We start from the raw sequence: 26,961 nt of genomic DNA, 5'->3' as shown, positions 1-26,961 counted from the left end.
AACTGGTTGCTCCAATTTATCCTTTTGATCTGAGTTAACTGTTGGAATATCCAGGTCCTTCAAGACAACTGACATACCTGAGTTATCTCTTGGAAACTTGGAAATTCTTTAAAAGTGTCGTTAATTTCTTTAGAGTCTACTGTCAGTTGTTGCGATTTGTTACGAAACTGTGAGATAAACCTGGGGGCTGATTGACATTTCAACTGATGCGCTAATAAACAACTTTCCTTTTCTCATGTTCAAATGCCCTTCTGGTAGAGCGATTGTTTAATGCCATTATATGAAGCGTTTCCTCGACAGGGCAGCACTGAGGTCTGGATAGATTCTGACTGTATTTCCCTTATATTTCATCTCATGATGCCGTGCCCATCGTAACACTCGTTCCTCTTCTTGAAATCGGTGAAAACACACCACAAGTGGATGTGGATTGTGGCCATCCGCCAGCTTTTGACCAGGCAATCGGTGAGCTCTCTCAAGTGCTGGTGGATTGTCAAAGACCTCCGTGCCTTGACCACTTTCACTACCACAGTCACGGCCAAGCGGCTTTGAAAGCCATCTACGGTCTCTAGTAGAGCATTCACTGAGCCTTGTAAAGGGCAGACAGACTCCTGAATCAGGGCAAAAATGAAACATGAGCTTGTTTTTGCTTAAAATTACTCATAATATAGCCAGTGATATTCTAACCAAATATATCTAGAATGATTTATGTTATGTGTTGAATAAAAAGTTTGATTTTAATGGATTGATCAGGAGCCCCACTTCCTGACACCTCATTCCTTCATGGCTATACCAGAAGTCCATCAGTTGTTTTTTTTTTTAAACTCTGTTCTCGTTACACATTTATTTATTTATTTATTTATTAAGTATAGTAAGTTAGTTCATAGTTATTTTTTATTTGAGTTCTACAGGATTTACCAGTGGCACAAAAAAACCTAACTTCCTGTATCATATGTTTACAATGACAGAATTTCTTACCAAGGGGCGGGCTGGTGTTCCTCTTAATGCTACACTCTTTCTGGTTAACCAGAAGTAAAAAATAAACATGGCGAGAAAGAGTTACATACAGGGCATCTTAATGTCCTTCATTCTATTTGATGTTGGTAAGTAAAACTCTCAGTTTGCAGTTTGCTCATTGTTAACTATTTGAAAATAATGTCAGTGTGTAGTGTTATAGCTACAGTGAGTAAGGTCAGTTAAGCGCAAAAAGAGAACAAACTAACATAGCTGTGAGTGGAGCAAGACAACCAAGGGCCTCAATAATCATCTGCCTCTGTAATTTTGTAAACTACTTTACTTTTCTACTTTGCTTTACAGTAGATATTCTGCTAAGAAAAGAGGGATCCTATTTTGATATTCATATAAATGATATTATTTATTGGCAGGAACTTTATTTATAGAACATTACTTTAGGAAACTGATATTCATGGTTATTTCCATTACTGTAGTAACAAATTTAAATATATTTGCATCTTTAACCTACATCTTTAACTGGCTTCTGTGGCTTACCTCACTGCACCCAGTCCAAAAGTCACACTGCCAGCTGCTGTGTGCTCTCTAATGTTCTGTGTGGGGAAAACTGTTATACATGCATGCATGAGTTTTTTTTTTAAAGCCACTGTATTTAATTTGAGTTAATTTTTTTAAAAAAAAGAAATTAAATTCATAGTATTGCAAAACTCAGAATTGTTTTCAATGTCTATTATAAACATGTCTAACATTCTATTTTAATTTCTTTTAAAGTACAAATAATGTTAAAATATATGGAAAAACAATGTCAAATAATTGTTGAACAAACAGCATCATACAAATATGAAAAAAATGTTCAGAAAAACTGGTTGTGTGAATGTTGTGAGATTGTTTTGGGTTGCCGTGGTGTGATTGTTGTGTTTATTTTTTACTGGACAATGTTGTGTGAATATTGTGTAGATTTTTGAGCTGGGGTAATGTACATGTGTTTATATTGTGTGTGATGGGGTTGTGGTAAGGTTGTGTGAATGTCGTATTTATTTTTTACATGATGCACTTGTGTTATTGCTGTGTTTACCTTTTTTGAGATGGGGTTGTGTGAATGTTGTGTAGTAGGCTTGGGACGATTGACAATAGTATTGGGAATTGCTTATAGATTCCAACTATCAAGAAAGGTATTAAGGATATTAATATATAATCACTGAAATGTACAGCTGTATGTTATAGTTAAATGTACTATGTACTAAGACCCATAACGATATTGCAACCAGGACTAATTACTTTAGTAGTAAGTAGTAACGTATGCTACCTGGTTCATGTTTTGTAATTTGATATTTTGAAATGTATTATGACCCATACACAATTTCATACTGTATTTTTCATTTCTGTTTCATTCTTTGTTCTGTTAGGTTATGTATACAGTGAAAATATTGCAACTGGTACAAATTACACTTTTCGTCCAGCAATACAAGGAAAAATTGAAAATTTTGACTGGAGACACAATGGGTACTTAGTGGTTGAGTGGGATCCTGACAACGGGGCTCACTGGTATCGATACAGAGAACGAGCACATATTAACTCTGACACTGGAGACCTCACACTTCAGGTGAAGAAGGAGGACAGTGGTGTATTTAAAGGTCAATTCCAGGTGAAAGGAGTTCTACAGTATTTTGAACGTACGATTACAGTGATTGGTAAGTGAGTCTCAGTCTGTAAAGACTGACATCTGGACAAAAAAAGACAAAAACACAGAGCCATGCTACTAAAGGACTAAACAGAATGAGTCAGTATAGGTCAGCTAAAATTATTTGGCAACAGTTAGCTCTTACCTGCTAAAAGACATTTATGTATTTATACACATTTACACAGTAAAAGGTTTTATGCTCTGTTATTTATTCAAATAGATCAAGAGCAGAGTTTTTTTTGCCTCCTGTATTAGGACAGCATGTCACACCAAGTCATTAAACTTGCGACTTATCATGTCTGTAGGTTTTGTACATTCACAAAGCTACAAACTACTGAATCCAGGTCTTTAGGAAATGAGATCAGTGATTACTGATTCATTTCTATGTAACACTTCAGCTCACAGCATGTAATACAGATTTCTCCAACCAGGTTATGTTTTACATGTACATGAGCTAAAATTCTACTGATCACAACTTAGATGGATGTAATTAAAATGTACATCAGTGAAACTGTAAATGTTCTAGTAGTTCATGTGCTATTAAAAGCTTTAAAATCTTCTTTAGCCATCTATTGTTAATTATGGTGTAATAATGACATATTTTTGCTTCTAGACACAGTTTCTGAGCCAAAAGTGACTTGTGAGCAGAATGACACAGACATAACACTTCCGTGCTCAGTGGACCCTCCAGTGCAGGCAGAGTTTACCTGGAGAGGACCAGATGAGTTCTCTCATGTTGGGAAAAGTGTTCATATCACCAGAAAAGAAAGTGATTCGATCTATTACTGCACTGCAAAAAATGAAGTGAGCCAAAAGACCATAGAGTTCAAACTTAAGGAGTGTCCTGGAGGTAATGCTTTACTTTTCTATTTTGCTTTACAGTAGAATATTCTGCAGAGGAAAGAGGGGTCCTATTTTGATATTCATATAAATGATTTTCAAAAAAGGTCCTTCTTTATTGGCAGGTTTGACCACCAAACACACAGCCTACATTACAACATTATTTTAGGAAACTGACCTCACTGCACCCAGTCCAAAAGTCACACTGCCAGCTGCTGTGTACTCTCTAATGTTCTGTGTGGGGAAAAGTGTTATACATGCATGCATGATTTTTTTTAAAGCCACTGTATTTAATTTGAGTTAATTTAAAAAAAAAGAAATTAAATTCATAGTATTGCAAAACTCAGAATTGTTTTCAATGTCTATTATAAACATGTCCAACATTCTATTTTAATTTCTTTTAAAGTACAAATACTGTTAAAATATATGGAAAAACAATGTCAAATAATTGTTGAAGAAACATCAGCAAAATAAGAGTATCATACAAATACAAAATAATGTTCAGAAAAACTGGTTGTGTGAATGTTGTAAGATTGTTTTGGGTTGCTGTTGTGTGATTGTTGTGTTTATTTTTTACTGGACAATGTTGTGTGAATATTGTGTAGATTTTTGAGCTGGGGTAATGTACATGTGTTTATATTGTGTGTGATGGGGTTGTGGTAAGATTGTGTGAATGTTGTATTTATTTTTCACATGATACACTTGTGTTATTGCTGTGTTTACCTTTTTTGAGATGGGGTTGTGTGAATGTTGTGTAGTAGGCTTGGGACGATTGACAATAGTATTGGGAACTGCTGATAGATTCCAACTATCAAGAAGGGTATAAAGCTGGATGATTAAATATCTTTTGGAAAACATGGTGTCTGCAGCTTTAAAATCCATAATAATAAATTGTGTTATATCTTGTAATATGTATTTCTTTCTAACATATGTTGTAGTCCTATACAAACCTTAATAGCCTATGTTGTCTCACATTGGAGCAGGGCAAAAAACATCTTTCTCTAATGCATCTTAGCTTCTCTTGTCCATGCCTGCCAAATAGCTAAAGCTGTGAATGTCTTCATTTGCTAAACATGAAACATCGTGTTGTTTATCAGGGTTACTTAGCTATACAAGAGTTCAACTATCTCTGCTGCTGTTCACCAAAGAGCACAGGCCCATGCAGTTCATATAACTTTATTTCAATTTTTTAATGAGTTTAGGTACAGCTAATACCTAGTTAGGTATTAAATGGTCTAAATGCTAATACTAGTGACTAGCAGCTATAAAAGGAACATATTGAGTATTGGCCTCTTTCCTAAGTAAAACATAATGGGGCTGTCTAAGACCTGCAGAGACAGAAGCTAGTGAAAGTCAAAGCCTACAGAAGAAGTGTGGCTTGGAAAACTGACTAGGTTAGGAATACTTATTCTAAAATATGCGATGCAACCCAATCTGTGAGTAATTAGTTAATTACACTATGATAGTTGTTTAATCATCTATCCCACTATATATATGGATATTAGTATATAATCAAATGTGGTATAGCATTGAAATGCACAGCTGTATGTTATAGTTAAATGTACTATGTACTAAGACCCATAACGATATTGCAACCAGGACTAATTACTTTAGCAGTATGTAGTAATGTATGCTACCTGGTTCATGTTTTGTAATTTGATATTTTGTAATGTATTATGACCCTTTCATTCTTTGTTCTGTTAGGTTATGTATACAGTGAAAATATTGCAACTGGGACAACTTACACTTTTCGTCCAACAATACAAGGAAAAATTGAAAATTTTGACTGGAGACACAATGGGTACTTAGTGGTTGAGTGGGATCCTGACAACGGGGCTCACTGGTATCGATACGGCGAACGAGCACATATTAACTCTGACACTGGAGACCTCACACTTCAGGTGAAGAAGGAGGACAGTGGTGTATTTAAAGGTCAATTCCAGGTGAAAGGAGTTCTACAGTATTTTGAACGTACGATTACAGTGATTGGTAAGTGAGTCTCAGTCTGTAAAGACTGACATCTGGACAAAAAAAGACAAAAACACAGAGCCATGCTACTAAAGGACTAAACAGAATGAGTCAGTATAGGTCAGATAAAATTATTTGGCAACAGTTAGCTCTTACCTGCTAAAAGACACTTATGTATTTATACACATTTACACAGTAAAAGGTTTTATGCTCTGTTATTTATTCAAATAGATCAAGAGCAGAGTTTTTTTTGCCTCCTGTATTAGGACAGCATGTCACACTATGTCATTAAACTTGCGACTTATCATGTCTGTAGGTTTTGTACATTCACAAAGCTACAAACTACTGAATCCAGGTCTTTAGGAAATGAGATCAGTGATTACTGATTCATTTCTATGTAACAGTTCGGCTCACAGCATGTAATACAGATTTCTCCAACCAGGTTATGTTTTACATGTACATGGGCTAAAATTCTACTGACCACAAATTAGATGGATGTAATTAAAATGTACATCAGTGAAACTGTAAATGTTCTAGTAGTTCATGTGCTATTAAAAGCTTTAAAATCTTCTTTAGCCATCTATTGTTAATTATGGTGTAATAATGATATATTTTGCTTCTAGACGCAGTTTCTGAGCCAAAAGTGACTTGTGAGCAGAATGACACAGACATAACACTTCTGTGCTCAGTGGACCCTCCAGTGCAGGCAGAGTTTACCTGGAGAGGACCAGATGAGTTCTCTCATGTTGGGAAAAGTGTTCATATCACCAGAAAAGAAAGAGATGACTCAATCTATTACTGCACTGCAAAAAATGAAGTGAGCCAAAAGACCATAGAGTTCAAACTTAAGGAGTGTCCTGGAGGTAATGCTTTACTTTTCTATTTTGCTTTACAGTAGAATATTCTGCAGAGGAAAGAGGGGTCCTATTTTGATATTCATATAAATGATTTTCAAAAAAGGTCCTTCTTTATTGGCAGGTTTGACCACCAAACACACAGCCTACATTACAACATTATTTTAGGAAACTGACCTCACTGCACCCAGTCCAAAAGTCACACTGCCAGCTGCTGTTTACTCTCTAATGTTCTGTGTGGGGAAAAGTGTTATGCATGCATGCATGATTTTTTTTAAAGCCACTGTATTTAATTTGAGTTAATTTAAAAAAAAAAGAAATTAAATTCATAGTATTGCAAAACTCAGAATTGTTTTCAATGTCTATTATAAACATGTCTAACATTCTATTTTAATTTCTTTTAAAGTACAAATAATGTTAAAATATATGGAAAAACAATGTCAAATAATTGTTGAAGAAACATCAGCAAAATAAGAGTATCATACAAATACAAAAAAATGTTCAGAAAAACTGGTTGTGTGAATGTTGTAAGATTGTTTTGGGTTGCTGTTGTGTGATTGTTGTGTTTATTTTTTACTGGACAATGTTGTGTGAATATTGTGTAGATTTTTGAGCTGGGGTAATGTACATGTGTTTATATTGTGTGTGATGGGGTTGTGGTAAGGTTGTGTGAATGTCGTATTTATTTTTCACAGGATGCACTTGTGTTATTGCTGTGTTTACCTTTTTTGAGATGGGGTTGTGTGAATGTTGTGTAGTAGGCTTGGGACGATTGACAATAGTATTGGGAACTGCTTATAGATTCCAACTATCAAGAAGGGTATAAAGGATATTACTATACAATCACTGAAATGTACAGCTGTATGTTATAGTTAAATGTACTATGTACTAAGACCCATAACGATATTGCAACCAGGACTAATTACTTTAGTAGTAAGTAGTAACGTATGCTACCTGGTTCATGTTTTGTAATTTGATATTTTGAAATGTATTATGACCCATACACAATTTCATACTGTATTTTTCATTTCTGTTTCATTCTTTGTTCTGTTAGGTTATGTATACAGTGAAAATATTGCAACTGGGACAAATTACACTTTTCGTCCAACAATACAAGGAAGAATTGAAACTTTTGACTGGAGACACAATGGGTACTTAGTGGTTGAGTGGGATCCTGACAACGGGGCTCACTGGTATCGATACGGCGAACGAGCACATATTAACACTGACACTGGAGACCTCACACTTCAGGTGAAGAAGGAGGACAGTGGTGTATTTAAAGGTCAATTCCAGGTGAAAGGAGTTCTACAGTATTTTGAACGTACGATTACAGTGATTGGTAAGTGAGTCTCAGTCTGTAAAGTCTGACATCTGCGCAAAAAAAGACAAAAACACAGAGCCATGCTACTAAAGGACTAAACAGAATGAGTCAGTATAGGTCAGATAAAATTATTTGGCAACAGTTATCTCTTACCTGCTAAAAGACACTTATGTATTTATACACATTTACACAATAAAGCATTTTATGCTCTGTTATTTATTCAAATAGATCAAGAGAAGAGTTTTTTTTGCCTCCTGTATTAGGACAGCATGTCACACCATGTCATTAAACTTGCGACTTATCATGTCTGTAGGTTTTGTACATTCACAAAGCTACAAACTACTGAATTCAGGTCTTTAGGAAATGAGATCAGTGATTACTGATTCATTTCTATGTAACACTTCAGCTCACAGCATGTAATACAGATTTCTCCAACCAGGTTATGTTTTACATGTACATGAGCTAAAATTCTACTGATCACAACTTAGATGGATGTAATTAAAATGTACATCAGTGAAACTGTAAATGTTCTAGTAGTTCATGTGCTATTAAAAGCTTTAAAATCTTCTTTAGCCATCTATTGTTAATTATGGTGTAATAATGATATATTTTGCTTCTAGACGCAGTTTCTGAGCCAAAAGTGACTTGTGAGCAGAATGACACAGACATAACACTTCTGTGCTCAGTGGACCCTCCAGTGCAGGCAGAGTTTACCTGGACAGGACCAGATGAGTTCTCTCATGTTGGGAAAAGTGTTCATATCATCAAAAAATAAAGTGATTCGATCTATTATTGCACTGCAAAAAAAAGACCATAGAGTTCAAACTTAAGGACTGTACTGAAGGCAATGGCCTTCCTGTTTCTTTATCTGCTACAGTATTCTTTATTATTGTTCTGATTTGTGCTTAGCCTCATTGAGTTATCTTGGCAAATCATCTTCAGCAATATACTGCCAGTCAGCTTAGCTTACTCACAGACAATGCAAGCAAAAGTAAACAGCTTTATAATGTGTGAAATATGCTGTACTTTTAGAAAGAAAGAGCATATGGCTAAAATGAATGCTTCTCTGTAAAAAAAAAAAAAAAAAAAAAAAAAAAAGGCTTGAAAACGTGTGCTGGTAACTTGATTTATTGCAATTAAATACCTGTAAAGCAAAGGTCATGTAACATTTTAAGGGAACAGAGATTTAAAAGCACAGGTAGTTTTTCAAGAATTGTTATTTTCAGCTTTGAATAAGACCTGATACTGAACAGAACACAAACCTTTTCACCTGTTATTACTCTGTGCTGGAAATGATCACTCTTCAGTGCCACTGAGATCTAAATCACACTTCCGTCCTTACAGAGGAACATTAATGCTAGTATAGGCAAACTGTTAGCTATCAATCTAATAGGTTCATAATTTTTTTGATGAATATGTCACAATTCTCTGTCACATTTCACACAATAATCCAAAAAGATGATGTTGATTTTTCTGGCCTGGTTTATTGCTTGCAGTTATTCAAGACTATTTTGAGCTTGAATGCTGGATAACGTTTTTTAGCCTGTGGTTTCATTACACACGAAAATTCCAGCAGAACTGACTTTCAGGGGCTTATGCTTATGTATACCAAATGTACACATAGACTGTTTCCTACATTCTATACTAAACTTGCAAGACAGTAAAACACAAATCATAACATACTTTCTAACTTACTGCATCTCAGTCAGTATAGATTCAAGTGCTTGAGAAGGGGGCACACAACATATTATTAAATATTCACTAACTCTTTATTTGGATAGTCCATTTAGACACTCTACTGCTTTTCTGGGTTTTCATACATAACAGTCTCTAGAGTTTACACAGAATGGTGCGAAAAACAAAAAACATCCTGTGAGCAGAGGATCTGTAGGCTGAAACACCTCGTTGATGAGAGAGATCAGAGGAGAATGACCAGACTGGTCTGAACTGACAGAAAGTCTACAGTACCTCACATAAATACTCTTTACAACTGTGGTGAGCAGAAAAGCATCTCAAAACACACATCAAACCTTTAGGTGGATGGGCTACAACAGCAGAAGACAACATCAGGTTCCATTCCTGTACGCCAAGAACAAGAATCTGAGGCTATAATGGGCAAAGACTCTCAGAAACTGGACAGCTAAAGACTAGAAAAGGACCAGGTGATTTTTTTCTATTCTTCAGTTTCAATGAGTCTGTGAGTTGGGAAACATGGCAGGAAGTGGGTGCAGCTAGTGTTGGTTACGTACATTTTTCTGTTCCTATTTTCTGACATATGTCTTCTTTAGTCTGCAGTACAAACATCAAAAACATGTTCCCCTGCTGCTTTAAAAAAGTGCTAAGTATGTAAGAAGTGAAACAACAAAAGCATTTTGTATTTTTTGCTTAAATGTAACAGACAGATTTTCTTTCAGTTGTGTAAGTGTGCGCACACACACACACACACCCAGTAGTCTCGCAACTTTTGACAAGACCAAAATGAATATAACGAATATGAACGAAACCTGCCCTATCACATTTGCATCGATCACACACATCCCTGACATTATAGTAAATTTCTGAAAGTCTAGATTTTGTATAATAGGCGCAGTGGAGGACCTTAAGCCCTCTTCTATTTGCTTTAGCTATAGAACTGCTCTCTATTATGCTTAAATCTTTGCAGACTATAAAGGGTATTGAAAGAATAGGCACAGAACACAGGGTTTCACTATATGCAGACGTCCTGCTGTTATGCCTTTCAAATCCAGTCAAAAATGTCCCAAAAATAGTAAAAAAAAATGTTATCAGACTTTGGCAGATTCACGGGATATAAATTAAACCTTTCTAAAAGTGAGCGTTTCCTGATTAATTCTCTTGCCTTGCAAATCACGGCAGATTCCCTTACATTTCACATTTCTGAATCTGGTTTTAAATATCTGGGAATCCATATTACTTGCAATTTTTCATGTTTATATGCAAATAATTTTCTACCACTTATAAACAAAATTAAATCTGACCTTCAGAACCACGCATTGCACTTAACTCTAGCAGGCAGAATAAACTGCATAAAAATGAATGTTTTACCTAGGTTTATACTTGTTTCAATCTCTCCTGGTTTTTCTCCCAAAGTCCTTTTCTCGCTCATTAAATAAACCTACTTTATCATTTTTGTGGAGAGGGAAGAATCCTAGAATTTCTAGGGAGTTGAGAGACTACTGGATATACATATTTAAAACACTAAATGATGCTTTTATCTTAGATGTACAACCTAGTGCCAAAATCACTATTACTGGAGTCCCAGAGAATAGAGTATCACTGACGAACTCTATAAAAAGGTGTTGCAATGCAAATCTTCAACAGTGACTGGGAGCTGGAGGTTGTTATGTCCAGGTGTGCCCCGGTACACTCTCAGTACTTACAAAATTGTGTTAAATAAAAAAGCATGAACAGTGCCCCCATTGGCCAATTTGAGTGACAATGCATCATTTTTTCATGGGTGATAGAGGGACTTACCATTCAAGATTCATGAAGATTGGTCATTGTTAACCCTAGCAAATGGCTGCTGAAATCTGATTGGCTGATGGTGGCCTTGTTTTTTTTTAACAACCATTTTGTCCTAAACAAGACTATATAAAGATGGAAAATCATATTTTCAACTCAGTCGGATTTACAGTTCCTGATAAACTGAATTTAAGTATCCCCCTATTGATTCCCATGCCCATCTCTTCAGGGGGCCTCATTTACTTTTACGGCATTTGGCAGATGCCCTTATCCAGAGCGACTTAGATTTATCTCATTTATACAACTGAGCAGTTGAGGGTTAAGGGCCTTGCTCAAGGGCCCAGCTGTGGCAGCTTTGTAGTGAGTTCAATGGGATTTGTACTCACAACTTTCTGATCAATAGTCCAACGCCTTAACCACTGAGCTGCCACTGCCCTTATTTATTAACCCATTTATAAAAAGTGTACACACAAAAATGGGTTTGGAATGTACATGCATAAACTCCCACACAGAAATCGGGATTTATAAGGAAATACTTGGCGGGAAATGGGGCGTATATTTACAGAAGCTTTGACCCATGTGTAGAGCCATCTGCAACATTTTAGAAACAGTGGGAATTGCACCCTGTGGATATGTAGAGAATTACAGCTAAATATGCAAATCAATGCTCTCACAGGTTACACTTCATATCAAATTAATATGCTCCAACATAATAGGCAGATAGGCTACCTGGACATGAGAAGCATTAAAACATAACAGCATATTATGAGTTTATTTATTTATGTATTTATTTATTTGTGTAGACTGGTTAATTAGTCTGTTTCTATGTATTAATATTTATTTATCCAATTAACTCTTTGCAGACTACAGCTTGTTTAATCTCCTCTCCAAGATTACTATGAGACGATAAATCAGAATTTCAGCTTTCATTTCCTGATATGTACATCTAGATGTGCTAAACAACTTAGTCACATGTTCCAATATTTCTGATCACTTAAAAATGGCTCGGTTCTGTGAATTCAGCAAAAACAAAAGAACTGGTTGCTGTTGAATGAAGGCTGTTATCTTAGCCACTTCTGTTTTTTTACTTCCTTCTTCAAAGCTTCTTTTTTGTTAAAACTCTCTGAAATGTTTATTTGCTTAGAACAATCCCAACCTGGCGAGATGGGCAAGAATTTCAGCATTTGTAAATCCACATCTGAAGTACTCATTAGTGTAGTTGCAATCCATTACCTTAAACAGAATTTGATGTGCATGTAAATGTAGGCATTGATTTAACAAAGTCTGCAGCTCTGCTGCATTCATTTTGTAAAATTCTACATACACTTCTCAAGGCACTATGTATGTCTCATTGGAAATACAGCTGTCTCATTTTCCTAACCACTGGAGTCACCAATCAGAACTCAGTGTGCTAATGAATGAAACCACACCTCACCTGTGAAAACTCAATTCACCATAATTAACCACTCACTTTTGGTGAGAACATTAGCTGTGATGTAGATGCGTTTTTGTGGCCAAATACTCATGACTGACAATGATTATTAGTTTTTTATTATTGTTATTTCTTTATTTTTGCTTGTTTCTGTGTGTGTAAACTTCATACACAGTACCAATGCTACATTTTCCCTCTGTTTTTGCAATACTGAGAAATGTTTGTTTTGTGGCTCATCACATTTTGTAAAGTAATTAGATTTAATGTACATAAATTGCTTAGTCAGTGGCTGTTTTTTGTGGTCTTTGTATTTTGAAAGAGTGCTTTTTGATATACCATGTCTAACTTGGGGGTTGGTATGTGTACATATCTGCTTTGTGTTTGTGTTTCTGAATAGATTATTTGGCTATAAAAAATTTTTTTTAAACGGTCCCCAAGCCAGTGGTTTTTATTACAATTTTTTTACATTTACATAGAAACAAGTGCTCAGACTATTTTCGGAGCATTACTAAAAGCCTCTTGTGGGAAGCTCCCTTATGAAGCTGGCTGCGAAGATATCAGGTGTGTGCGTCTTCAGGAATACTGAATTTAAAATGGATCTGCTTAACACTTCTTGGCCACTGCATAATTCCATATGTTATGTCATAGTGTCATGGTCTTAAATATTCTAAAATAGTAAAAAATACTCTGCTTAAACTTCTAACAGATGTAAATTGCTCATTACCCATTGAATTAGTATTCAGTGAGTCAACTGTGAATTGTGGCAAATGCTTTAGAGTCAGACCCTCACCTATTCCTATTATATTTTAGTCTTTTGTTAACTTCTCTTTTTTCTCCCAACTGGACAGATGTGAGACAGAATCAAGTCTATCATATTTTTGATGATAGTAGGAGGTGGATGTAAAAGATGGGGTAGGTGGTGGGCCAGTGTCATTTCCCAGGCATCCAGCAGCTGCACATTGAGTCCTCTGAACATGGCACGCAGAACAGCATCAATCTGCAGAGAGAACCAGTCACTGTTGTACAGGCTGCTCTCCGGGTCAAGCTTCTGTAGGTTGGCAGTGCGGATCACCACTAAGGTCGCTGGCTCACGGTTCAGCAGCCGCACCACGGCCCTGCGGATGTGCCGTAGGCGCCGTATATATACTTCAATAGGGAAAGTGCTGAAGTGAGACCACACACTCAAGAGAACCACTGTGTCCGGCCCACCCTTGATCCTGTCTAGCTCATTTGCCACGTAGCGCAGTTCAGAGGAAAGCACTGAGGTGAAGCGGATGGGCGGCCCATGGCAGCGGTAGCTCAACAGAATGTTGTTTCTGCTGTCCACAGCCATGAATGGCCCCACATTCTTAGGGCTGTGAAAGTTGAACTCCTTCAGTTCTGCAGGAGACAAGCATGACGGAAGAAAAATTACTAAAATGAAACAATGACCAAGGTACAGTGGCCCCAAAAAGTATTTGGACACTTAAGCCACACTTTCAAATGTACGAATTTCACTGCATTAGAAAACATGTCAGACCAAGTGGAATTTATTTTAAAGAAAGATACCACAAGTCACTGAAAATTTCCATGATAGATTTGGGAGGAATACATCACAACACAGAGAGCATTGTACCCTGCTGCATATTTGCCTGCATACACTGTTGCAGACAAGGCACACCGCTTCATGGCAATGGCATTCCCTGAGGGCAGTGGTCTCTTTCAACAGGATAATGTGCCCTGCCACACATTATCAAGAACGGTTTGAGGAACATGATAAAGAGTTCAAGGTATTCCCCTGGCTTTCATATTCCCTAGATCTCAATCTGATCGAGCATCTGTGGGATGTGCTGAAACAAGTCTGATTCGTGGTGGCTCCACCTCACAACATACAGGACTTAAAGGATCAACTGCTAACGTCTTGATGCCAAACACCCAGGGCACCTTCAGAGGTCTCGTAGAGTCCATGCCTTGTGGGGTTGGAGCTATTTTGGTGGCACATGGGGACTAAAAACATATCAGGCAGGTGGTAACAATGTTTTGTCTCATTGGTCTATGTACTCAATTACCTTTAATATTATACAGGTGCTCCTAGCAGAGTAACCACAGTTCTCTGGTGTAGTTCATCACATTAATTATTGATTACCTGTGACAATCTGAATAAGCTGAAGTGTCCAAATAATGTTTTATCTAATTTTAAACAGTTTATCTATTGATTTTATATTTTTACTCACAACAATCCATTTTTTGAGAAATATTTGTTTTAAAAAAAAGTGTGTGCTTGTGGTATCTTTCTTTAAAATAAATGCCACTTCATTTGTTATGTTGGTTTCTAATTTAGTGCACTCATACATTTGTAAGTGTGGCTTAAGTATTCAAATACCTCTTGGGGCCACTGCCACTCACAAAAAGATATTTAATAGTTTATAAACCTGCTCTTACCAGGAACAAAAGCAGTGAGGTATTCAAACCACTGTCGCACAGTGGAATCTCCAAGCATGTATATGATCCTCCCTCTAAGACAATGCGTTATGGTTGAGGAGTCATTAAACTGCTGGATGACTGCACCACTCAAAGGCCTCCAGGAATTGTGAAAGTAGTAGCCAGCAGCATTGTAATTTTTTTTTACCTTGGCTTGTCCTTTGAAGGGGGAAATTAAAAAAAAAAAAAAAAAAAAAGTGTGCATCATACCATTATATACTACTTGAGTTTGCTGTTCATAACTCACAGGGCGTCATTTATCAGCAGTGCATATTCATTAATCTGTATGTAAATGGAGTGTACAAACTTTATACATAAACATAGATAACTATGTTTAAGTACATTTGTGCTTAGGGTAAAGGAATCCTTTTAAAGTACCTTTTGAAGTGAGGTCTACATGCCATAAATGGCTAATTGTGGGCGTGTCTGTATTTAAATGAGCAGTGAAATGCAGATCATGATTGATGGTTATTAAGGTTCATTTCTTACACTTAAACACCCATTTATGATAGGCATATTTGATTATCCTAATTTTATTGGGTCTGAGTTAATGACATTAGTTCCCAATGGTGTTTTAGGGCCTAAAGACGTAATATTTCAAGAAAAATGTCATAACACTGACAGAACGGTGCATATCAGAGCAATGTAAATAAACAAACAATCTTCTGGCAACCCTCCCCACTACTGCAAGCTGTTCATTAATGCTGCACGTTAAAGTAAAAACCTTGCGCTTGCGTGGCTGTTTTCTTTTGTCCTGTGGGATGCCGCTGCACACACGTAGTCTGAAGCTGGAAACCTTTTAAAAACACCCCAAATAATCCATGTACAGTTCGGGTATTTGTATTTGTTTAGAATGCTTTATCTGTTCAATCTGAATAATGCGTTCATATTCAGTTACCACCCTGCTTCATACAGAGAGCGTTCGACATATTGGTCTCTAGCAAATTTAAAATATTGCTCAGAATACAGATTGCTTTGCTTAATTCATTGCTTGGGCTCATTTTGCCACTGCTTGGTATCCCATATGACACAGTGGATTGGGGAGGGGCCCGGTGCAGGATGGAAAATGGCACTGGAGGCTAATCAGAAACTGTGAACATCAAAGTCTGACAAACTCAAAATTTTTCTCAAGTCTCTCTCTCACACACACTCTCAAAGTCTCTCTCGCATTCTATTAAAGGTTAGAGAGTTTGTGAGAGACAGTATGACTGTGTGTGAAAGAGGTTTGATAGTGTGTGAAAGTGATTTGATACTGCATGAGAGAGTATGATGAAGTGTAAGGGAGAGTATGATAGGGTGTATGAGAGAGATAAAGTTTGAATTTTGTCTGTAATGGCCTCTCATAATTAACACCTCACTGAGTGTCTTTAACTCTAAATACAGCTAATTTAGGATCTTTTCTATGCAGTGTTGATATATGAGGGCCCAGGTTTTTACCTTCGTAAAATAAAGAAAACACGCATCAACAGATTTTAGAACATTCCAACAGTAAAACACAAATAAAGAAGCTACTGCATTTTGATTGCACTGGGTTAAAACAGTTGTAATAAAAAATACTGAATATATAATTGCTTTACTTTAGGTGGTATTAATACCAATGTACTTATTAATAAACAGCAAAATATTTGGTGACAATATGATATAGTATTTTACTATAAAGACGCTACATATGGCCATTTGCATCTATAATACACTTTTTGTCTATAGCTTTCTACAAGATTTTGGACTGTGTCTGTGGGAATTTATGCCCATTCAGTCAAAAGAGTATTTGTGAGGTCAGGCATGTGTGAGATGAGGCAATGAATGTTCCAATTCATCTGAAACCTGTTGAGAAGGGCTAAGGTCAGGGCTCTGTGAAGGCTACTGGAGTTCCCCCACACCAAAGACTTTGCTTTTTGCACAGGGTCAGAGTCATGCTGGAACGGGAAAGGGCCCTCCCCAAACTGTTGCCACAAAACTGAAAGCATACAATTGTCTAAAATGTCTCTCTATGCTGTATCATCAATATTAGATTTCACTGGAACTACAGGTTAAACCCTAGGCCAAACCCTGTAAAACAGCCCCAGACCAGTTTCTGCCTACCAGGGTATGCAAGATGGGCTTAAGCATGCAGCTCTCCCACTCTTGCCCAGGTTCCACCTAATTGAGATAACAGATCTTGCTGAGGGGGAAGCTGCAATTCCAGCCATCAGCAAAGGACAGCAGGGGAAACCAGGACCTTGCTATTCACTTCAGTGCCACGAGCAGGACTCCGTGGCCTGATTGCTGAATATTGTATAATGTTGGCTGAATAAATGGAAACACATACATTATGCATTGAGGTCAGTTATGGGCATATATTTTGCCTGGATATTGCATCTGCTGCACCATTGACTTACTTACTGGGAAGGCACAGTCACTCTAATTGAGGCTAATCATGTGTGGGCCCACTTGAGTAGCTTTTGTACTAAGCAAACAGCACCATCCGTTCTCATGCCACCCTGGTAATATACTTGACCATAATATACTTGTAATATACTTCTCTGTCCTTTTTTCTGAAATAACAAATATATGAGCAATGAGTAGGATCCATTGTTTTGAGCAGTGGGATCTACCCTCTTGATTACAACTTTGTCAAAGATGTAATGAACCTGTTGGAACAGAGTGAAAGATTTTATCTAAAATTAACAAGGCCATGAGCCCTGAAAAATTTGGGGGCTGCTGGCGGAACTGAAGTTTTTATCTCTGCGACAAAGTCGATAGAACCCAGTGGTCAGATGCAGCCACTGTCCATCATGGACAGGCTCTGTGGGATTCTTTAGTGGTAGGGGGTTATCTTCTGTAGGCCAGTCCACAGCTCAGCTGGGGGGCACTCTAATACTCTAATCTTCTTTGGTTGCAGGCCCAAAAAGTGACTGTGGTATATAGGTCAGGTTCCATAGAGGTGCCTTGAACACACCCGGCAGTGCCAATGGCGCTAACCATACCTGGCACTAGCCAAGAACTAGACTGCAGAGAGACACCTTGTGTCTGGGCCTAACTGTCCCACTGCCAGAAGTGCAGTTTCAATCAGTTCCATCACAGCTGGCTTAATTGCTGCAGACTTGAGCAACTGATCCAGTGCGAGATGAAGAATGCTGAGGCGTCGGGCACAAAATTTGATGACTGTAACTTGGCTTACAGAAAGCATGATTCCTGCATTATAGCTTAAAATTATTTTTTCTAATGTACAAAACCATTAGTAACATATAATACAGTGTGGGACTGAAGTTTAAATCAATGCAAATAAAAAAAACGTACCTTTTTCTGCAGGTAATACAGTCACATTGTCCATCCCTGATGCATGTATAGGAACTTTGATATTTACATCACTGAAACAAAATGTAAAACATACATAACTGTCTCCAAAACAAGACTGCTTTAATAAGTACTGAACAATTAGATAATTATTTTTGCTTAGCATGATTTTATTATTCTTTTAGGGTAAGAGTAATGCAATCATTCAAAATTATCTCAGCACTCTGAATAACAGATAAATTAAAGCAAACAAAAAGCTATAGTACTGTGCAAGTCTTATTTTTTGTTTGTTTTTTTCTGGTTAATTTTTTTTAACAAATAATATCTTAGACGTTTTTTACGACTTAGTATCTTAGATGATTTTTACAACTTCTGCATTATTGAGTCAGAGAAAATTTTTTGGATTTCCAAACATTAATTTTCCAAAAAAAAAAAAAAAAAAAGTTTGTATGTCAGTTTGTAAGTAACATATTACACAATAAATCACTTTTCAGACAAACAAGTCAAAATCAGTGCCAATGGTGTCGACAGGGATGCCTCCACCACCAAGTCTAGTCCTTCTTTTTACTAATATGCCAGAACTACTTATAATATATACCTCAAACATGAAGGAAGCTACTGAAGAAAAACATTTGACCTTGCTGTGACTTTGACAATGTTTAGATCAATTACAAAATCTAATCAGTTCATTAATTCCAAATAAATCCTACAAACTTTCACCCACTCATTCTTTAGCTATTGTGCTAAAAAGAATATCTGACGGGTGGACGGACAACCCGAAAACATAATAAAAACATAATGAAGGCTGTCAGTGATTACCTGAAATGACAGACGCAAGTGCGACAGTTAAAGTCTCAAGCAGAACTGTGGCAGATTCTCTAAGATGCTTAGAAACTTAGCACCTAATTTTCTTATACAACTGCATAAACTGTACCTGAAACTGAAGAGGCATTTTAAAATACGTGGGTTGTTACACCAAATATTGTTTAGTTTATTACTGTATATAATTAAGCAATATCACACAAGCAAGAGTGCGATTATACTTAATATTGGCATGGCTGTGATTTGGCCACAGCCAGGAGGCTGCAGGTGCCAATATTCAGTTTAACCACATGATTGCGAGTGTGCTACTGCTTTAATACAACAGTTCCATAAACAAGAAATTAATACTGAGTAACTGACATGTCAGTAGTGGAAATACATCCTGAAGAAGCTACACTCACTTTATAGCCATCACCTAGCCGGCTAGCTAGCTCACACTGATTTGTACATTCCCGTTAAAGGTGCTTCTGGTGAACGTGGCTTCCCTTCTTCCTTTTCATCTTCATCTGACAAGCTTTCATATTTTAAGTCGAAAGTCATTATTGTGAAAAATGTATCACTTGTCATGTCCACTGATGATGTTGCTAACTCGACCGTAGTAATGGTTTCGAACTATCGCTAGTATTAGTATTTTATGTGGGGAACACAGGCGAGCTGAGTGATACAAACAGTGAAACGTCCCACTGTGATTATATTAAATATAAGCACTCTTGGAATGCCACTCGTCCAATCAAATTACTGGACTGGAACTAACTTTATGCAATCATGTGGTTGTACTGAATATCAGCATGGCTGTGACTACCTGCAGAGCTCAGCCTGTGGCCTCGTGCCTATGGCCAATGACAGCTGTGCCAATATTTGGTATAGCCACACTCTTGCTTGTGCGATACTGCATAAATATTATTGTTTGCTGTGTTTTATAGTAGTTTTTTAATGTAGAAATGTTTAATTTCATTATTTTTAAAGGCACCTTTGCATTACACCATCTCCTTACATGTGCCTAAGCCTTTTGCACAGTACTCTATCTAAAAGCATCTGTCCAAACAGACCCCAGTTACCATCTCACCTCTGGAAGAACTGTGCTTCATATTCAGTAATGAGGTTCTTCTTGTAGCCCCCTTTATAATGATTTATTCGTGTGTCACAGCTTAGCATTTTGGGTTTGTAGCAGTACCATGGCTCTCCAGTTTCAGGGTCAGTGTAGTTGCAGAGAGGTTGCTGGTTGAGTGGCAGGCACAGATTGCAAACGGTGGTCTCTGATAAGAAGCCAGAGCGGAACAGGCTTTTAAAAAACACCCGGTTGGGTTGTTCCTCTTGCAACCTCTTGAGCACCACCACTGCCTCACTTGGATGCACCATGGTGATTTCCACCCACGCTACGCCAGACCACAGCAGTGGGAACAGCACTGTATAATTGCCATCATGATGGTCGTGCACCTTCCCTGCAACGCCAGCGCCGAGTTCGGGCGAATGTAGCCGAGCTATTAGGAAATCTCCACCATGCTTCTTAGGCAGACCCAGGAAGTTCTGCACATGAACATGAACCACAAGCTGACTGCCTATGTGTTGCTCTGCTGGGCCCTGAATCACAAAGTAGCTCTTTGAAGGGTCACTGCTAAGCTCCACAGGCAAGCCTTGTACCAAGGGGCCTGGCCATGCAATGGAATTGAGCAGATATCTCTCTTCTTTTGCCTCTTCTGCTGTGGGCTCCTGGCCAAAGTGGGCACAGTATGTGTGGTTTAACTCTAGTGGCCACAAGATTCCAGGAGACTTAAAGGCTGAGTGGATGCTATTCTGTATTTGGTAGAAGGTAGATATAACCTGTCCACTCAACATCTGAGAGCAGAGAAATAAGGGACAGTTGAATTTGCACATGCAATCAAAGAAGTAGTCACAAATCAAGGCTTAATAGCTCCAGTTATTTATAAATTAGAAGTTAAACATTAAAGTATCCTCTACTATTTTGAGAAAATTCCACACAAGTCAGTTATTGAGACATTTAGAATAATGAATCATCTGTGCATTTATCTTTAATATTAACCTTAAGAATCTTCAATACAAATTAGAAATTGTACCTCAGTATTTGACATTTATAAAATTTATCAATTTACGTCACCAGCAAATGCAGAATATTTGGAATTAAAATTATAGTATATTGATATAAAATGCAAAAATGTAACATCGCAATTTTGTTTGTTTGCCAAGTATGCATCAGAATTTGTATGGTGTAAACTATTATTCTGCAGTCCTAATCAGCAGTAGAGTCCTTCATTCAATACATTTAGCTAAAAAAGGCTATTTTTTACTCCATGCATAAACCCTGTACTCTTTTTAAAGCAGTGCCGTTTAACTAAACTGAATCTTTAAAGGAGATAAGGTTATCTTGAAATATGGCCCATAACAGAAACAATGAATAGACCATTTATTCAATATACAGATTCATATGTAGATACAATTGTTGTTATAGAAAATACCCTTAATGTACTGATATCAAAGGCATTTAGCATCTGCTTCTACAAGTTTCCACTGGTAGAGAGCTGCCTGTGTGGACATGTATGACACTGAAAGAGCTATACTCACCTCCAGAGATGTGATGTTGCAGATGAGTATTATAAATCCTGATAGTGCCAAGAGGAAAAAGACAGTCACAAATCTGGGCATTTGTCTCTCCATGGCTGGATGCCATTCTCAGCATTACAGGATACAGCGCCAGTTAGCCATCAGCGAAACTCACTAAGAAAAACTTTTACAACCTGACAGGGAGAAAAGACAATAAATATAGCAGCAGAAGAGGGTCACACCTCAGAGTTTACTTATCATTGTGTGTCCATGCATGAAAATCACTTCCCATAGTAGGCTTTGCTTTGCTCTGCTGAGCAGAGTAGTCAGAATGGGTTATATTGCCACATCCAAGAATGCCCTATGGGCTCCTTGCCCCAGCAGGTGATGGCCAGCTGAAGGTCAAACCAGGAATGTAACTGAAGTTCCAGAGACCACACTTAGGACAACTGTGGAAAAATCAACCCGAAATATGAACATAAATATAAGCCTAAAATTTATATACCATATTGGACAATATTGTAAAGAAAACAGAAGGTTATGTATGAAACCATGATTCTACAATTGAGTGGAGGACTGCAAGGGCAGTTTTCTTTGGAAGTAGTGAAGCTTTCCAATTTTCTGTTTGTACTCAGCAAGGTAACAAGCAGTCATAACTGTGTCACCATGACTTCATGTGGATAGCCTATGAATGATCCCCACTACATCATGTTTGTCCTCTAGCTATTCTCCTATTCTCGTGACACCATTCAGAGAACCTCCATTCAGTGCTCTGAAAATATTAGAACAGCAAGGCCAATTCTTTTGCTTTTGCTATGCACTGACAAACATGGGAAACATTTTAAATATATATATGATTTATTATCCCACTTTAATAGTTAATATATCATGACAACTATAGTATTTAACAGCTATCAATGTATTTATTAAGATATTTTCACATTTATAGCCCTACAGTCCCCTCCGAAAGTATTGGTACAGCAAGGCCAAATCTTTTGTAGTTGCTGTACAATGGGACATTTGGGTTTGAGACCAAAATATGAATATGAGATGATAGATCAGAATTTCAGATCGTTCATTTCCTGATATTTACATCTACATCTGTTAAACAACTGCCATAAGAAATACAACCTTTGCTGAGCTTTCTCGTTGACGGATGATGTATGCATCTCCCATTTGAGATCCCGTGTGATTGTAGGTCCCAGAAACTTGAACGAAGTGACAGTGCTCACTGAGGAGTTATTAAGGATGAGTGGAGAGGGGGGAGATGTGCGTTTCCTGAAGTCAGTGTGCATCTCTGTGGTTTTAAGAGCTTTAAGCTTGAGGTTGTCCCGGCTACACCAGGAGGCTAGTTGATGAACCTCCTGGTGGTAGTCTGACTCATCACCATTGGTGATGAGACCAATCACAGTAATGTCATCTGTAAATTTGATCAACTTCACAGATGCATCATTGGATACACAGTCATTTGTGTACAGCAAATATAAGGGGGTGAGAGGACACAATCTTGTGGTGCTCCAGGGCTGAGTGACCGGGTTCAGAAATGTTCTGTCTGATTCTCACAAACTGGTTCCTTTCAGAAAGGAAGTTTGTGATCCATGTACAGATGTAGCCAGGTACCTGCAAAGTGATGAGTTTCTCTTGTAGGAGCTCAGGGACGATGGTATTGAAGGCCCAGCAGAAATCTACAAAGAGGATCCTGGAGTATGTGAAGTGAAGCCCGATATTAAATGCATCGTCTACATATCTCTTTCTTCTGTAGGCAAATTGCAGTGGATAAAGAAAATCCTGAGTACTGGATCTGAGAAATCCCATTGCCAGTCTTTCAACGGTCTTCATGATAACAGAGGTGAGTGCTTCTGGTCTGTAATCATTTAGTTTTTTGGAACTGGGATGATGTCCAATGTCTTAAGGCATGCTGGAACAGTATTCAGCTCCACTGACCAGTTGAATATGTCAAAGATTGGGGACAGCTGATCAGCTCAGTGTTTGAGCGTTCCAGATGCAACAGAGTCAGGGCCAGCAGCTTTCTTTACAGGACTGGCTAAATAGGTGTTAGATCAGGCACCTGATGGGCCATCTGTCTCTCAAATCTGCATTCAAAGTCTTTTCAGAGTATTGCTGTTTGGCTACTTTGATAGCATTCTCAAACTTAAGTTTTGATTTCTTTTCTTCCATAGACAGCTCTCTGGTCTTCATGTTATCCCTTTTTAACAACAAATGCAGTCTGCACAGATGAAACCCAGGTTTCAAACCAAGATTAGACATTCAGCGCTACTAATTGTTTAAACAATCGACTTAACTGTGCATCCCTGGGCAACAAGATACACCTGTCAATCACATGTTCCAATATCTTTATTTTCAATATTTTTTATTAATGGGTTTAAACAAAAGGTGCCACGTTCTAAGTTTTTTTTTTTAACTTGTATAGATGCAAATATCAGGAAATGAAAGCTGACACTCTGATCCCAGCTCATATTCATCTTTTGATCTTAAACCCAAATGTCCCATTGTATAGCAACCACAAAAGAATTGGCCTTGCTGTTCCAATACTTTCAGAGGGTTTAACTGCGCATGATTTGCATTTCTCCTTGTTTCATTCATCACAGACCTGAATTTATTTATTCATTTGCTTGTTTGTTTGTTTATATTCTTTAGTACAGTATGATAAGTGACTTTTATTTTGAATTGCAAAAACGCTTGTGGATTTGCGTTATCCAACGGTAAAGCAGGTATATTATCTTTACACACTGTATAAATGTTATCATTATATTTCTATTAAAAAAATGACTGCATAAAATGTAGAGTGTCGGTACATTTGAGTTATTTTAACAAACTGTTCTTTATTGCCGAATGTCTGGAGAATATCCAACGGTCAGACAACTGTAGTGCTTTGTGATTAGCTTAAATCAAATCAAACTTTACTGCTTTACTGTACACTGTTTGCCATATATATATATATATATCCGCCACGTCATTAGCATGGGGTGTGAGCTACAATAACCAGGCTCAGTAACGGTGTGCACTAACACTAACTGCCTATAATTACACACAGAGCACAAGCTTGGTTTCATACCAGGGCAGTGTGGAAGAGGAGTTTGTTCGGCTATAAGTCAACAACGACTCCATTTCAGTGCTCAGCAGAGCCGTTTCCGTTACTCAGAACTGACGTAAACACCAGCACAAGAGGCGCAAGAGACGTGATTTTCGCCTGCACCTCCACCAGAGCAGACAGATAAGTTGTTCAGGGTATAGAGCTTTGATGGAGATACTCTGAAGCACGGCTCTACATGGCTCTAAACCGCCACGGTTACTCAGCCCGACGGAGACAGACGCATGATTTAGTCCTACCTGCAGCGGTGGCTCCCATCTCCCAGTCCGCGCAGACGGGCCTCAGGGAGGCAGGTGGTGTCGCTGTTGCCTGAGCCTATTCCCAGTGTTGCTACATTATTGTACCTGCCGCCTTACCGTTTATTTTAACACCGCACAGTGATGGGCAACTCTCCAAAGAATCGCTCTTTAAACGATTCTGTTAAGTGACTCGTGTGAATCGATTCGCCGGCGGAAGGGCTCAGTAGTTGTGTTTTTTTCCTTTCCTGTTGTGGTTCATTCTGAAGTGATGAAACCAAAGGCGGTAGATTTGCAGCAAAATGCCCTCTACAGCAGACAAGAGTGGAATTGGTCCTTATTCACTGTGACTAGTGATGGGTCGTTCTTGAACGATTCGTTCATTTTGAACGAATCTTTAACGTGACTCGGGAAGAACGAGTCATCTCGGGGAGTGATTCGTTCAGCCGCGCATGCGCAACATCCTATAGGTTCTGTACTGGAATTAGTTCACCTGTTTCGAGTCTTCGGGTCTGAGTCGTTCGTTAATCACGTGACAGCCCCATAAGCTTAACCAGTGCAGCCTGAGCCGGAAAGAGAATTGATTAGTTCATCTCTCGAGTCTTTCGAGTCGTTCGTTCTTTTGTCACGTGACATGACAGCATTTCTGTCAAATTGTTGGTTTTAATTTCTGTCATGATGGTTCTTTTCCATGACACTGAATGTGGTAAAGGTAATAAAGACTCTTCAGTGTTAGGCCATGGGGCATAAGTAGTAGATGTGTTAGGGAAGTAACACGTAACATTTTATTTATATTTTCCTAAAATGAACGAAATGAACGAAATGACTCGAAAAAAGATTCGTTCATTTTACTGAACGAGACTCAAAGGTCCGAGTCGGTAAAATGATCCGAACTTCCCATCACTAACTGTGACTCCTGCTGGCTACAAGGTGACCCACGTTACATACACGGCCAAACGTTTGTGGGCACGTGACCATAACGCTTCATATTTACATTTACATGTAGGGCATTTAGCAGACGCCCTCACTGTAAACCTTAATGTTATCTTTACTGAAACAATCAAGTAATCATGACTAAACATTATTTAAAAATGTTGCGTTTTGTACCCATAAATCTAAAATCTATTTACCTACAAAATACATAAACTTAAGATTTCAAGTGTTATAAACTCCAAATCATATTAAAATAGCTCACGCTGTTTTTCATACTATAGTACCTCCCCAACCTCTGACAGAAAAGTGTTAAAACCCGGTGAGTTGCATGACCCAATTTATTGGGGCATATGCCCCAGTAACCACTTGAAAAGAGGCATTTCAAATTGCTAAAACCAAATTATCATAAACATGTATCAGGTGTTTCTGTCAGTAATTTTCATTGAACTGTCGATTTATAATAGCACTTGTGTTTAGATACTTGAATGGAATCTGAATAAGTTGAGTTAGCTTGAAACAAAATACTTCACCTGTTATTTTAATTATTTATATTATGATTTCATGTATTTGTTTATGAACTTGCTCATTTTCCAATTGTGGCATTAAATAAAAGATTTAAATACACCTTTCTCACAGACTTTTGTTTATTTACACTACTACAGTGCTGGCACCTAGGTCTAGGTACTAACTAAGTGATGCATTTGGCTTTATTGCCAGGTGTTACCAGGATAGGCTCCAGATCCAACCCAACCCTGACCAGGATAAAGCTGTTCCTGAAGATGAATGAATGATTTACACTCACTGAGCACTTTATTAGGAACAGCTGTACATCTACTCATTCATGCAATTATCTAATCAGCCAATCGTGTGGCAGCAGTGCAATACATAAAATCACATACATAATGTTCAAATCAATTATCAGAATGGAGAAAAATTGTGATCTCAGTGATTTTTGAGTGTTTCTATACCTGCTGATCTCCTGGGATTTCACGCACAACAGTCTCTATAGTTTACTCAG

The 26,961-nt window shown here is 37.8% G+C and overlaps 2 protein-coding genes across 4 annotated transcripts; one reads left to right on the top strand and one right to left on the bottom strand.

Annotated features, from left to right (window-relative positions):
* The first annotated feature begins 945 nt into the window (after positions 1 to 945).
* LOC117597380 (uncharacterized) lies at positions 946 to 9,095 on the top strand. Of its 2 annotated transcripts, XM_034304607.2 has the most exons (7): positions 947 to 1,100; positions 2,376 to 2,660; positions 3,264 to 3,500; positions 5,195 to 5,479; positions 6,082 to 6,321; positions 7,367 to 7,651; positions 8,254 to 9,095. In XM_034304607.2, the coding sequence occupies exons 1-7, from the start codon at positions 1,043 to 1,045 to the stop codon at positions 8,406 to 8,408; spliced, it is 1,545 nt and encodes a 514-aa protein (XP_034160498.2). In that variant the 5' UTR covers positions 947 to 1,042; the 3' UTR covers positions 8,409 to 9,095. The 2 variants fall into 2 exon arrangements, with proteins under 2 accessions (XP_053090073.1, XP_034160498.2); XM_053234098.1 differs by lacking the exon at positions 5,195 to 5,479 and having other exon boundaries at positions 946 to 1,100.
* A 3,882-nt stretch (positions 9,096 to 12,977) lies between these two features.
* Positions 12,978 to 25,596, bottom strand: LOC113525986 (NXPE family member 3). Of its 2 annotated transcripts, none has more exons than XM_053234096.1 (7): positions 25,014 to 25,596; positions 21,953 to 22,111; positions 21,684 to 21,857; positions 20,170 to 20,939; positions 18,285 to 18,355; positions 14,967 to 15,164; positions 12,978 to 13,925 (listed from the first exon to the last, which is right to left on the bottom strand). In XM_053234096.1, the coding sequence occupies exons 3-7, from the start codon at positions 21,774 to 21,776 to the stop codon at positions 13,363 to 13,365; spliced, it is 1,695 nt and encodes a 564-aa protein (XP_053090071.1). In that variant the 5' UTR covers positions 21,777 to 21,857; positions 21,953 to 22,111; positions 25,014 to 25,596; the 3' UTR covers positions 12,978 to 13,362. The 2 variants fall into 2 exon arrangements, with proteins under 2 accessions (XP_053090071.1, XP_053090072.1); XM_053234097.1 differs by lacking the exon at positions 25,014 to 25,596 and adding an exon at positions 24,739 to 24,963.
* Between the last annotated feature and the right edge of the window lie 1,365 nt (positions 25,597 to 26,961).

Source organism: Pangasianodon hypophthalmus, chromosome 5 (genome assembly GCF_027358585.1).
Source record: "Pangasianodon hypophthalmus isolate fPanHyp1 chromosome 5, fPanHyp1.pri, whole genome shotgun sequence".
NCBI lineage: Eukaryota > Metazoa > Chordata > Actinopteri > Siluriformes > Pangasiidae > Pangasianodon > Pangasianodon hypophthalmus.
Note: the sequence above shows the minus strand (reverse complement) of the source record. Positions and strands in the feature narration are given on the sequence as shown.

Coding starts and splice junctions, on each gene's coding strand:
- LOC113525986 (XM_053234096.1), bottom strand. CDS start 21,776: ATGGAGAGACAAATGCCCAGATTTGTGACTGTCTTTTTCCTCTTGGCA. Junction 20,940..21,683: donor GCAACATCACATCTCTGGAG/GTGAGTATAGCT, acceptor CTCTGCTCTCAG/ATGTTGAGTGGACAGGTTAT. Junction 13,926..14,966: donor CCTCACTGCTTTTGTTCCTG/GTAAGAGCAGGT, acceptor TGTCTCCTGCAG/AACTGAAGGAGTTCAACTTT.
- LOC117597380 (XM_034304607.2), top strand. CDS start 1,043: ATGGCGAGAAAGAGTTACATACAGGGCATCTTAATGTCCTTCATTCTA. Junction 3,501..5,194: donor ACTTAAGGAGTGTCCTGGAG/GTAATGCTTTAC, acceptor TTGTTCTGTTAG/GTTATGTATACAGTGAAAAT. Junction 5,480..6,081: donor ACGTACGATTACAGTGATTG/GTAAGTGAGTCT, acceptor TTTTGCTTCTAG/ACGCAGTTTCTGAGCCAAAA.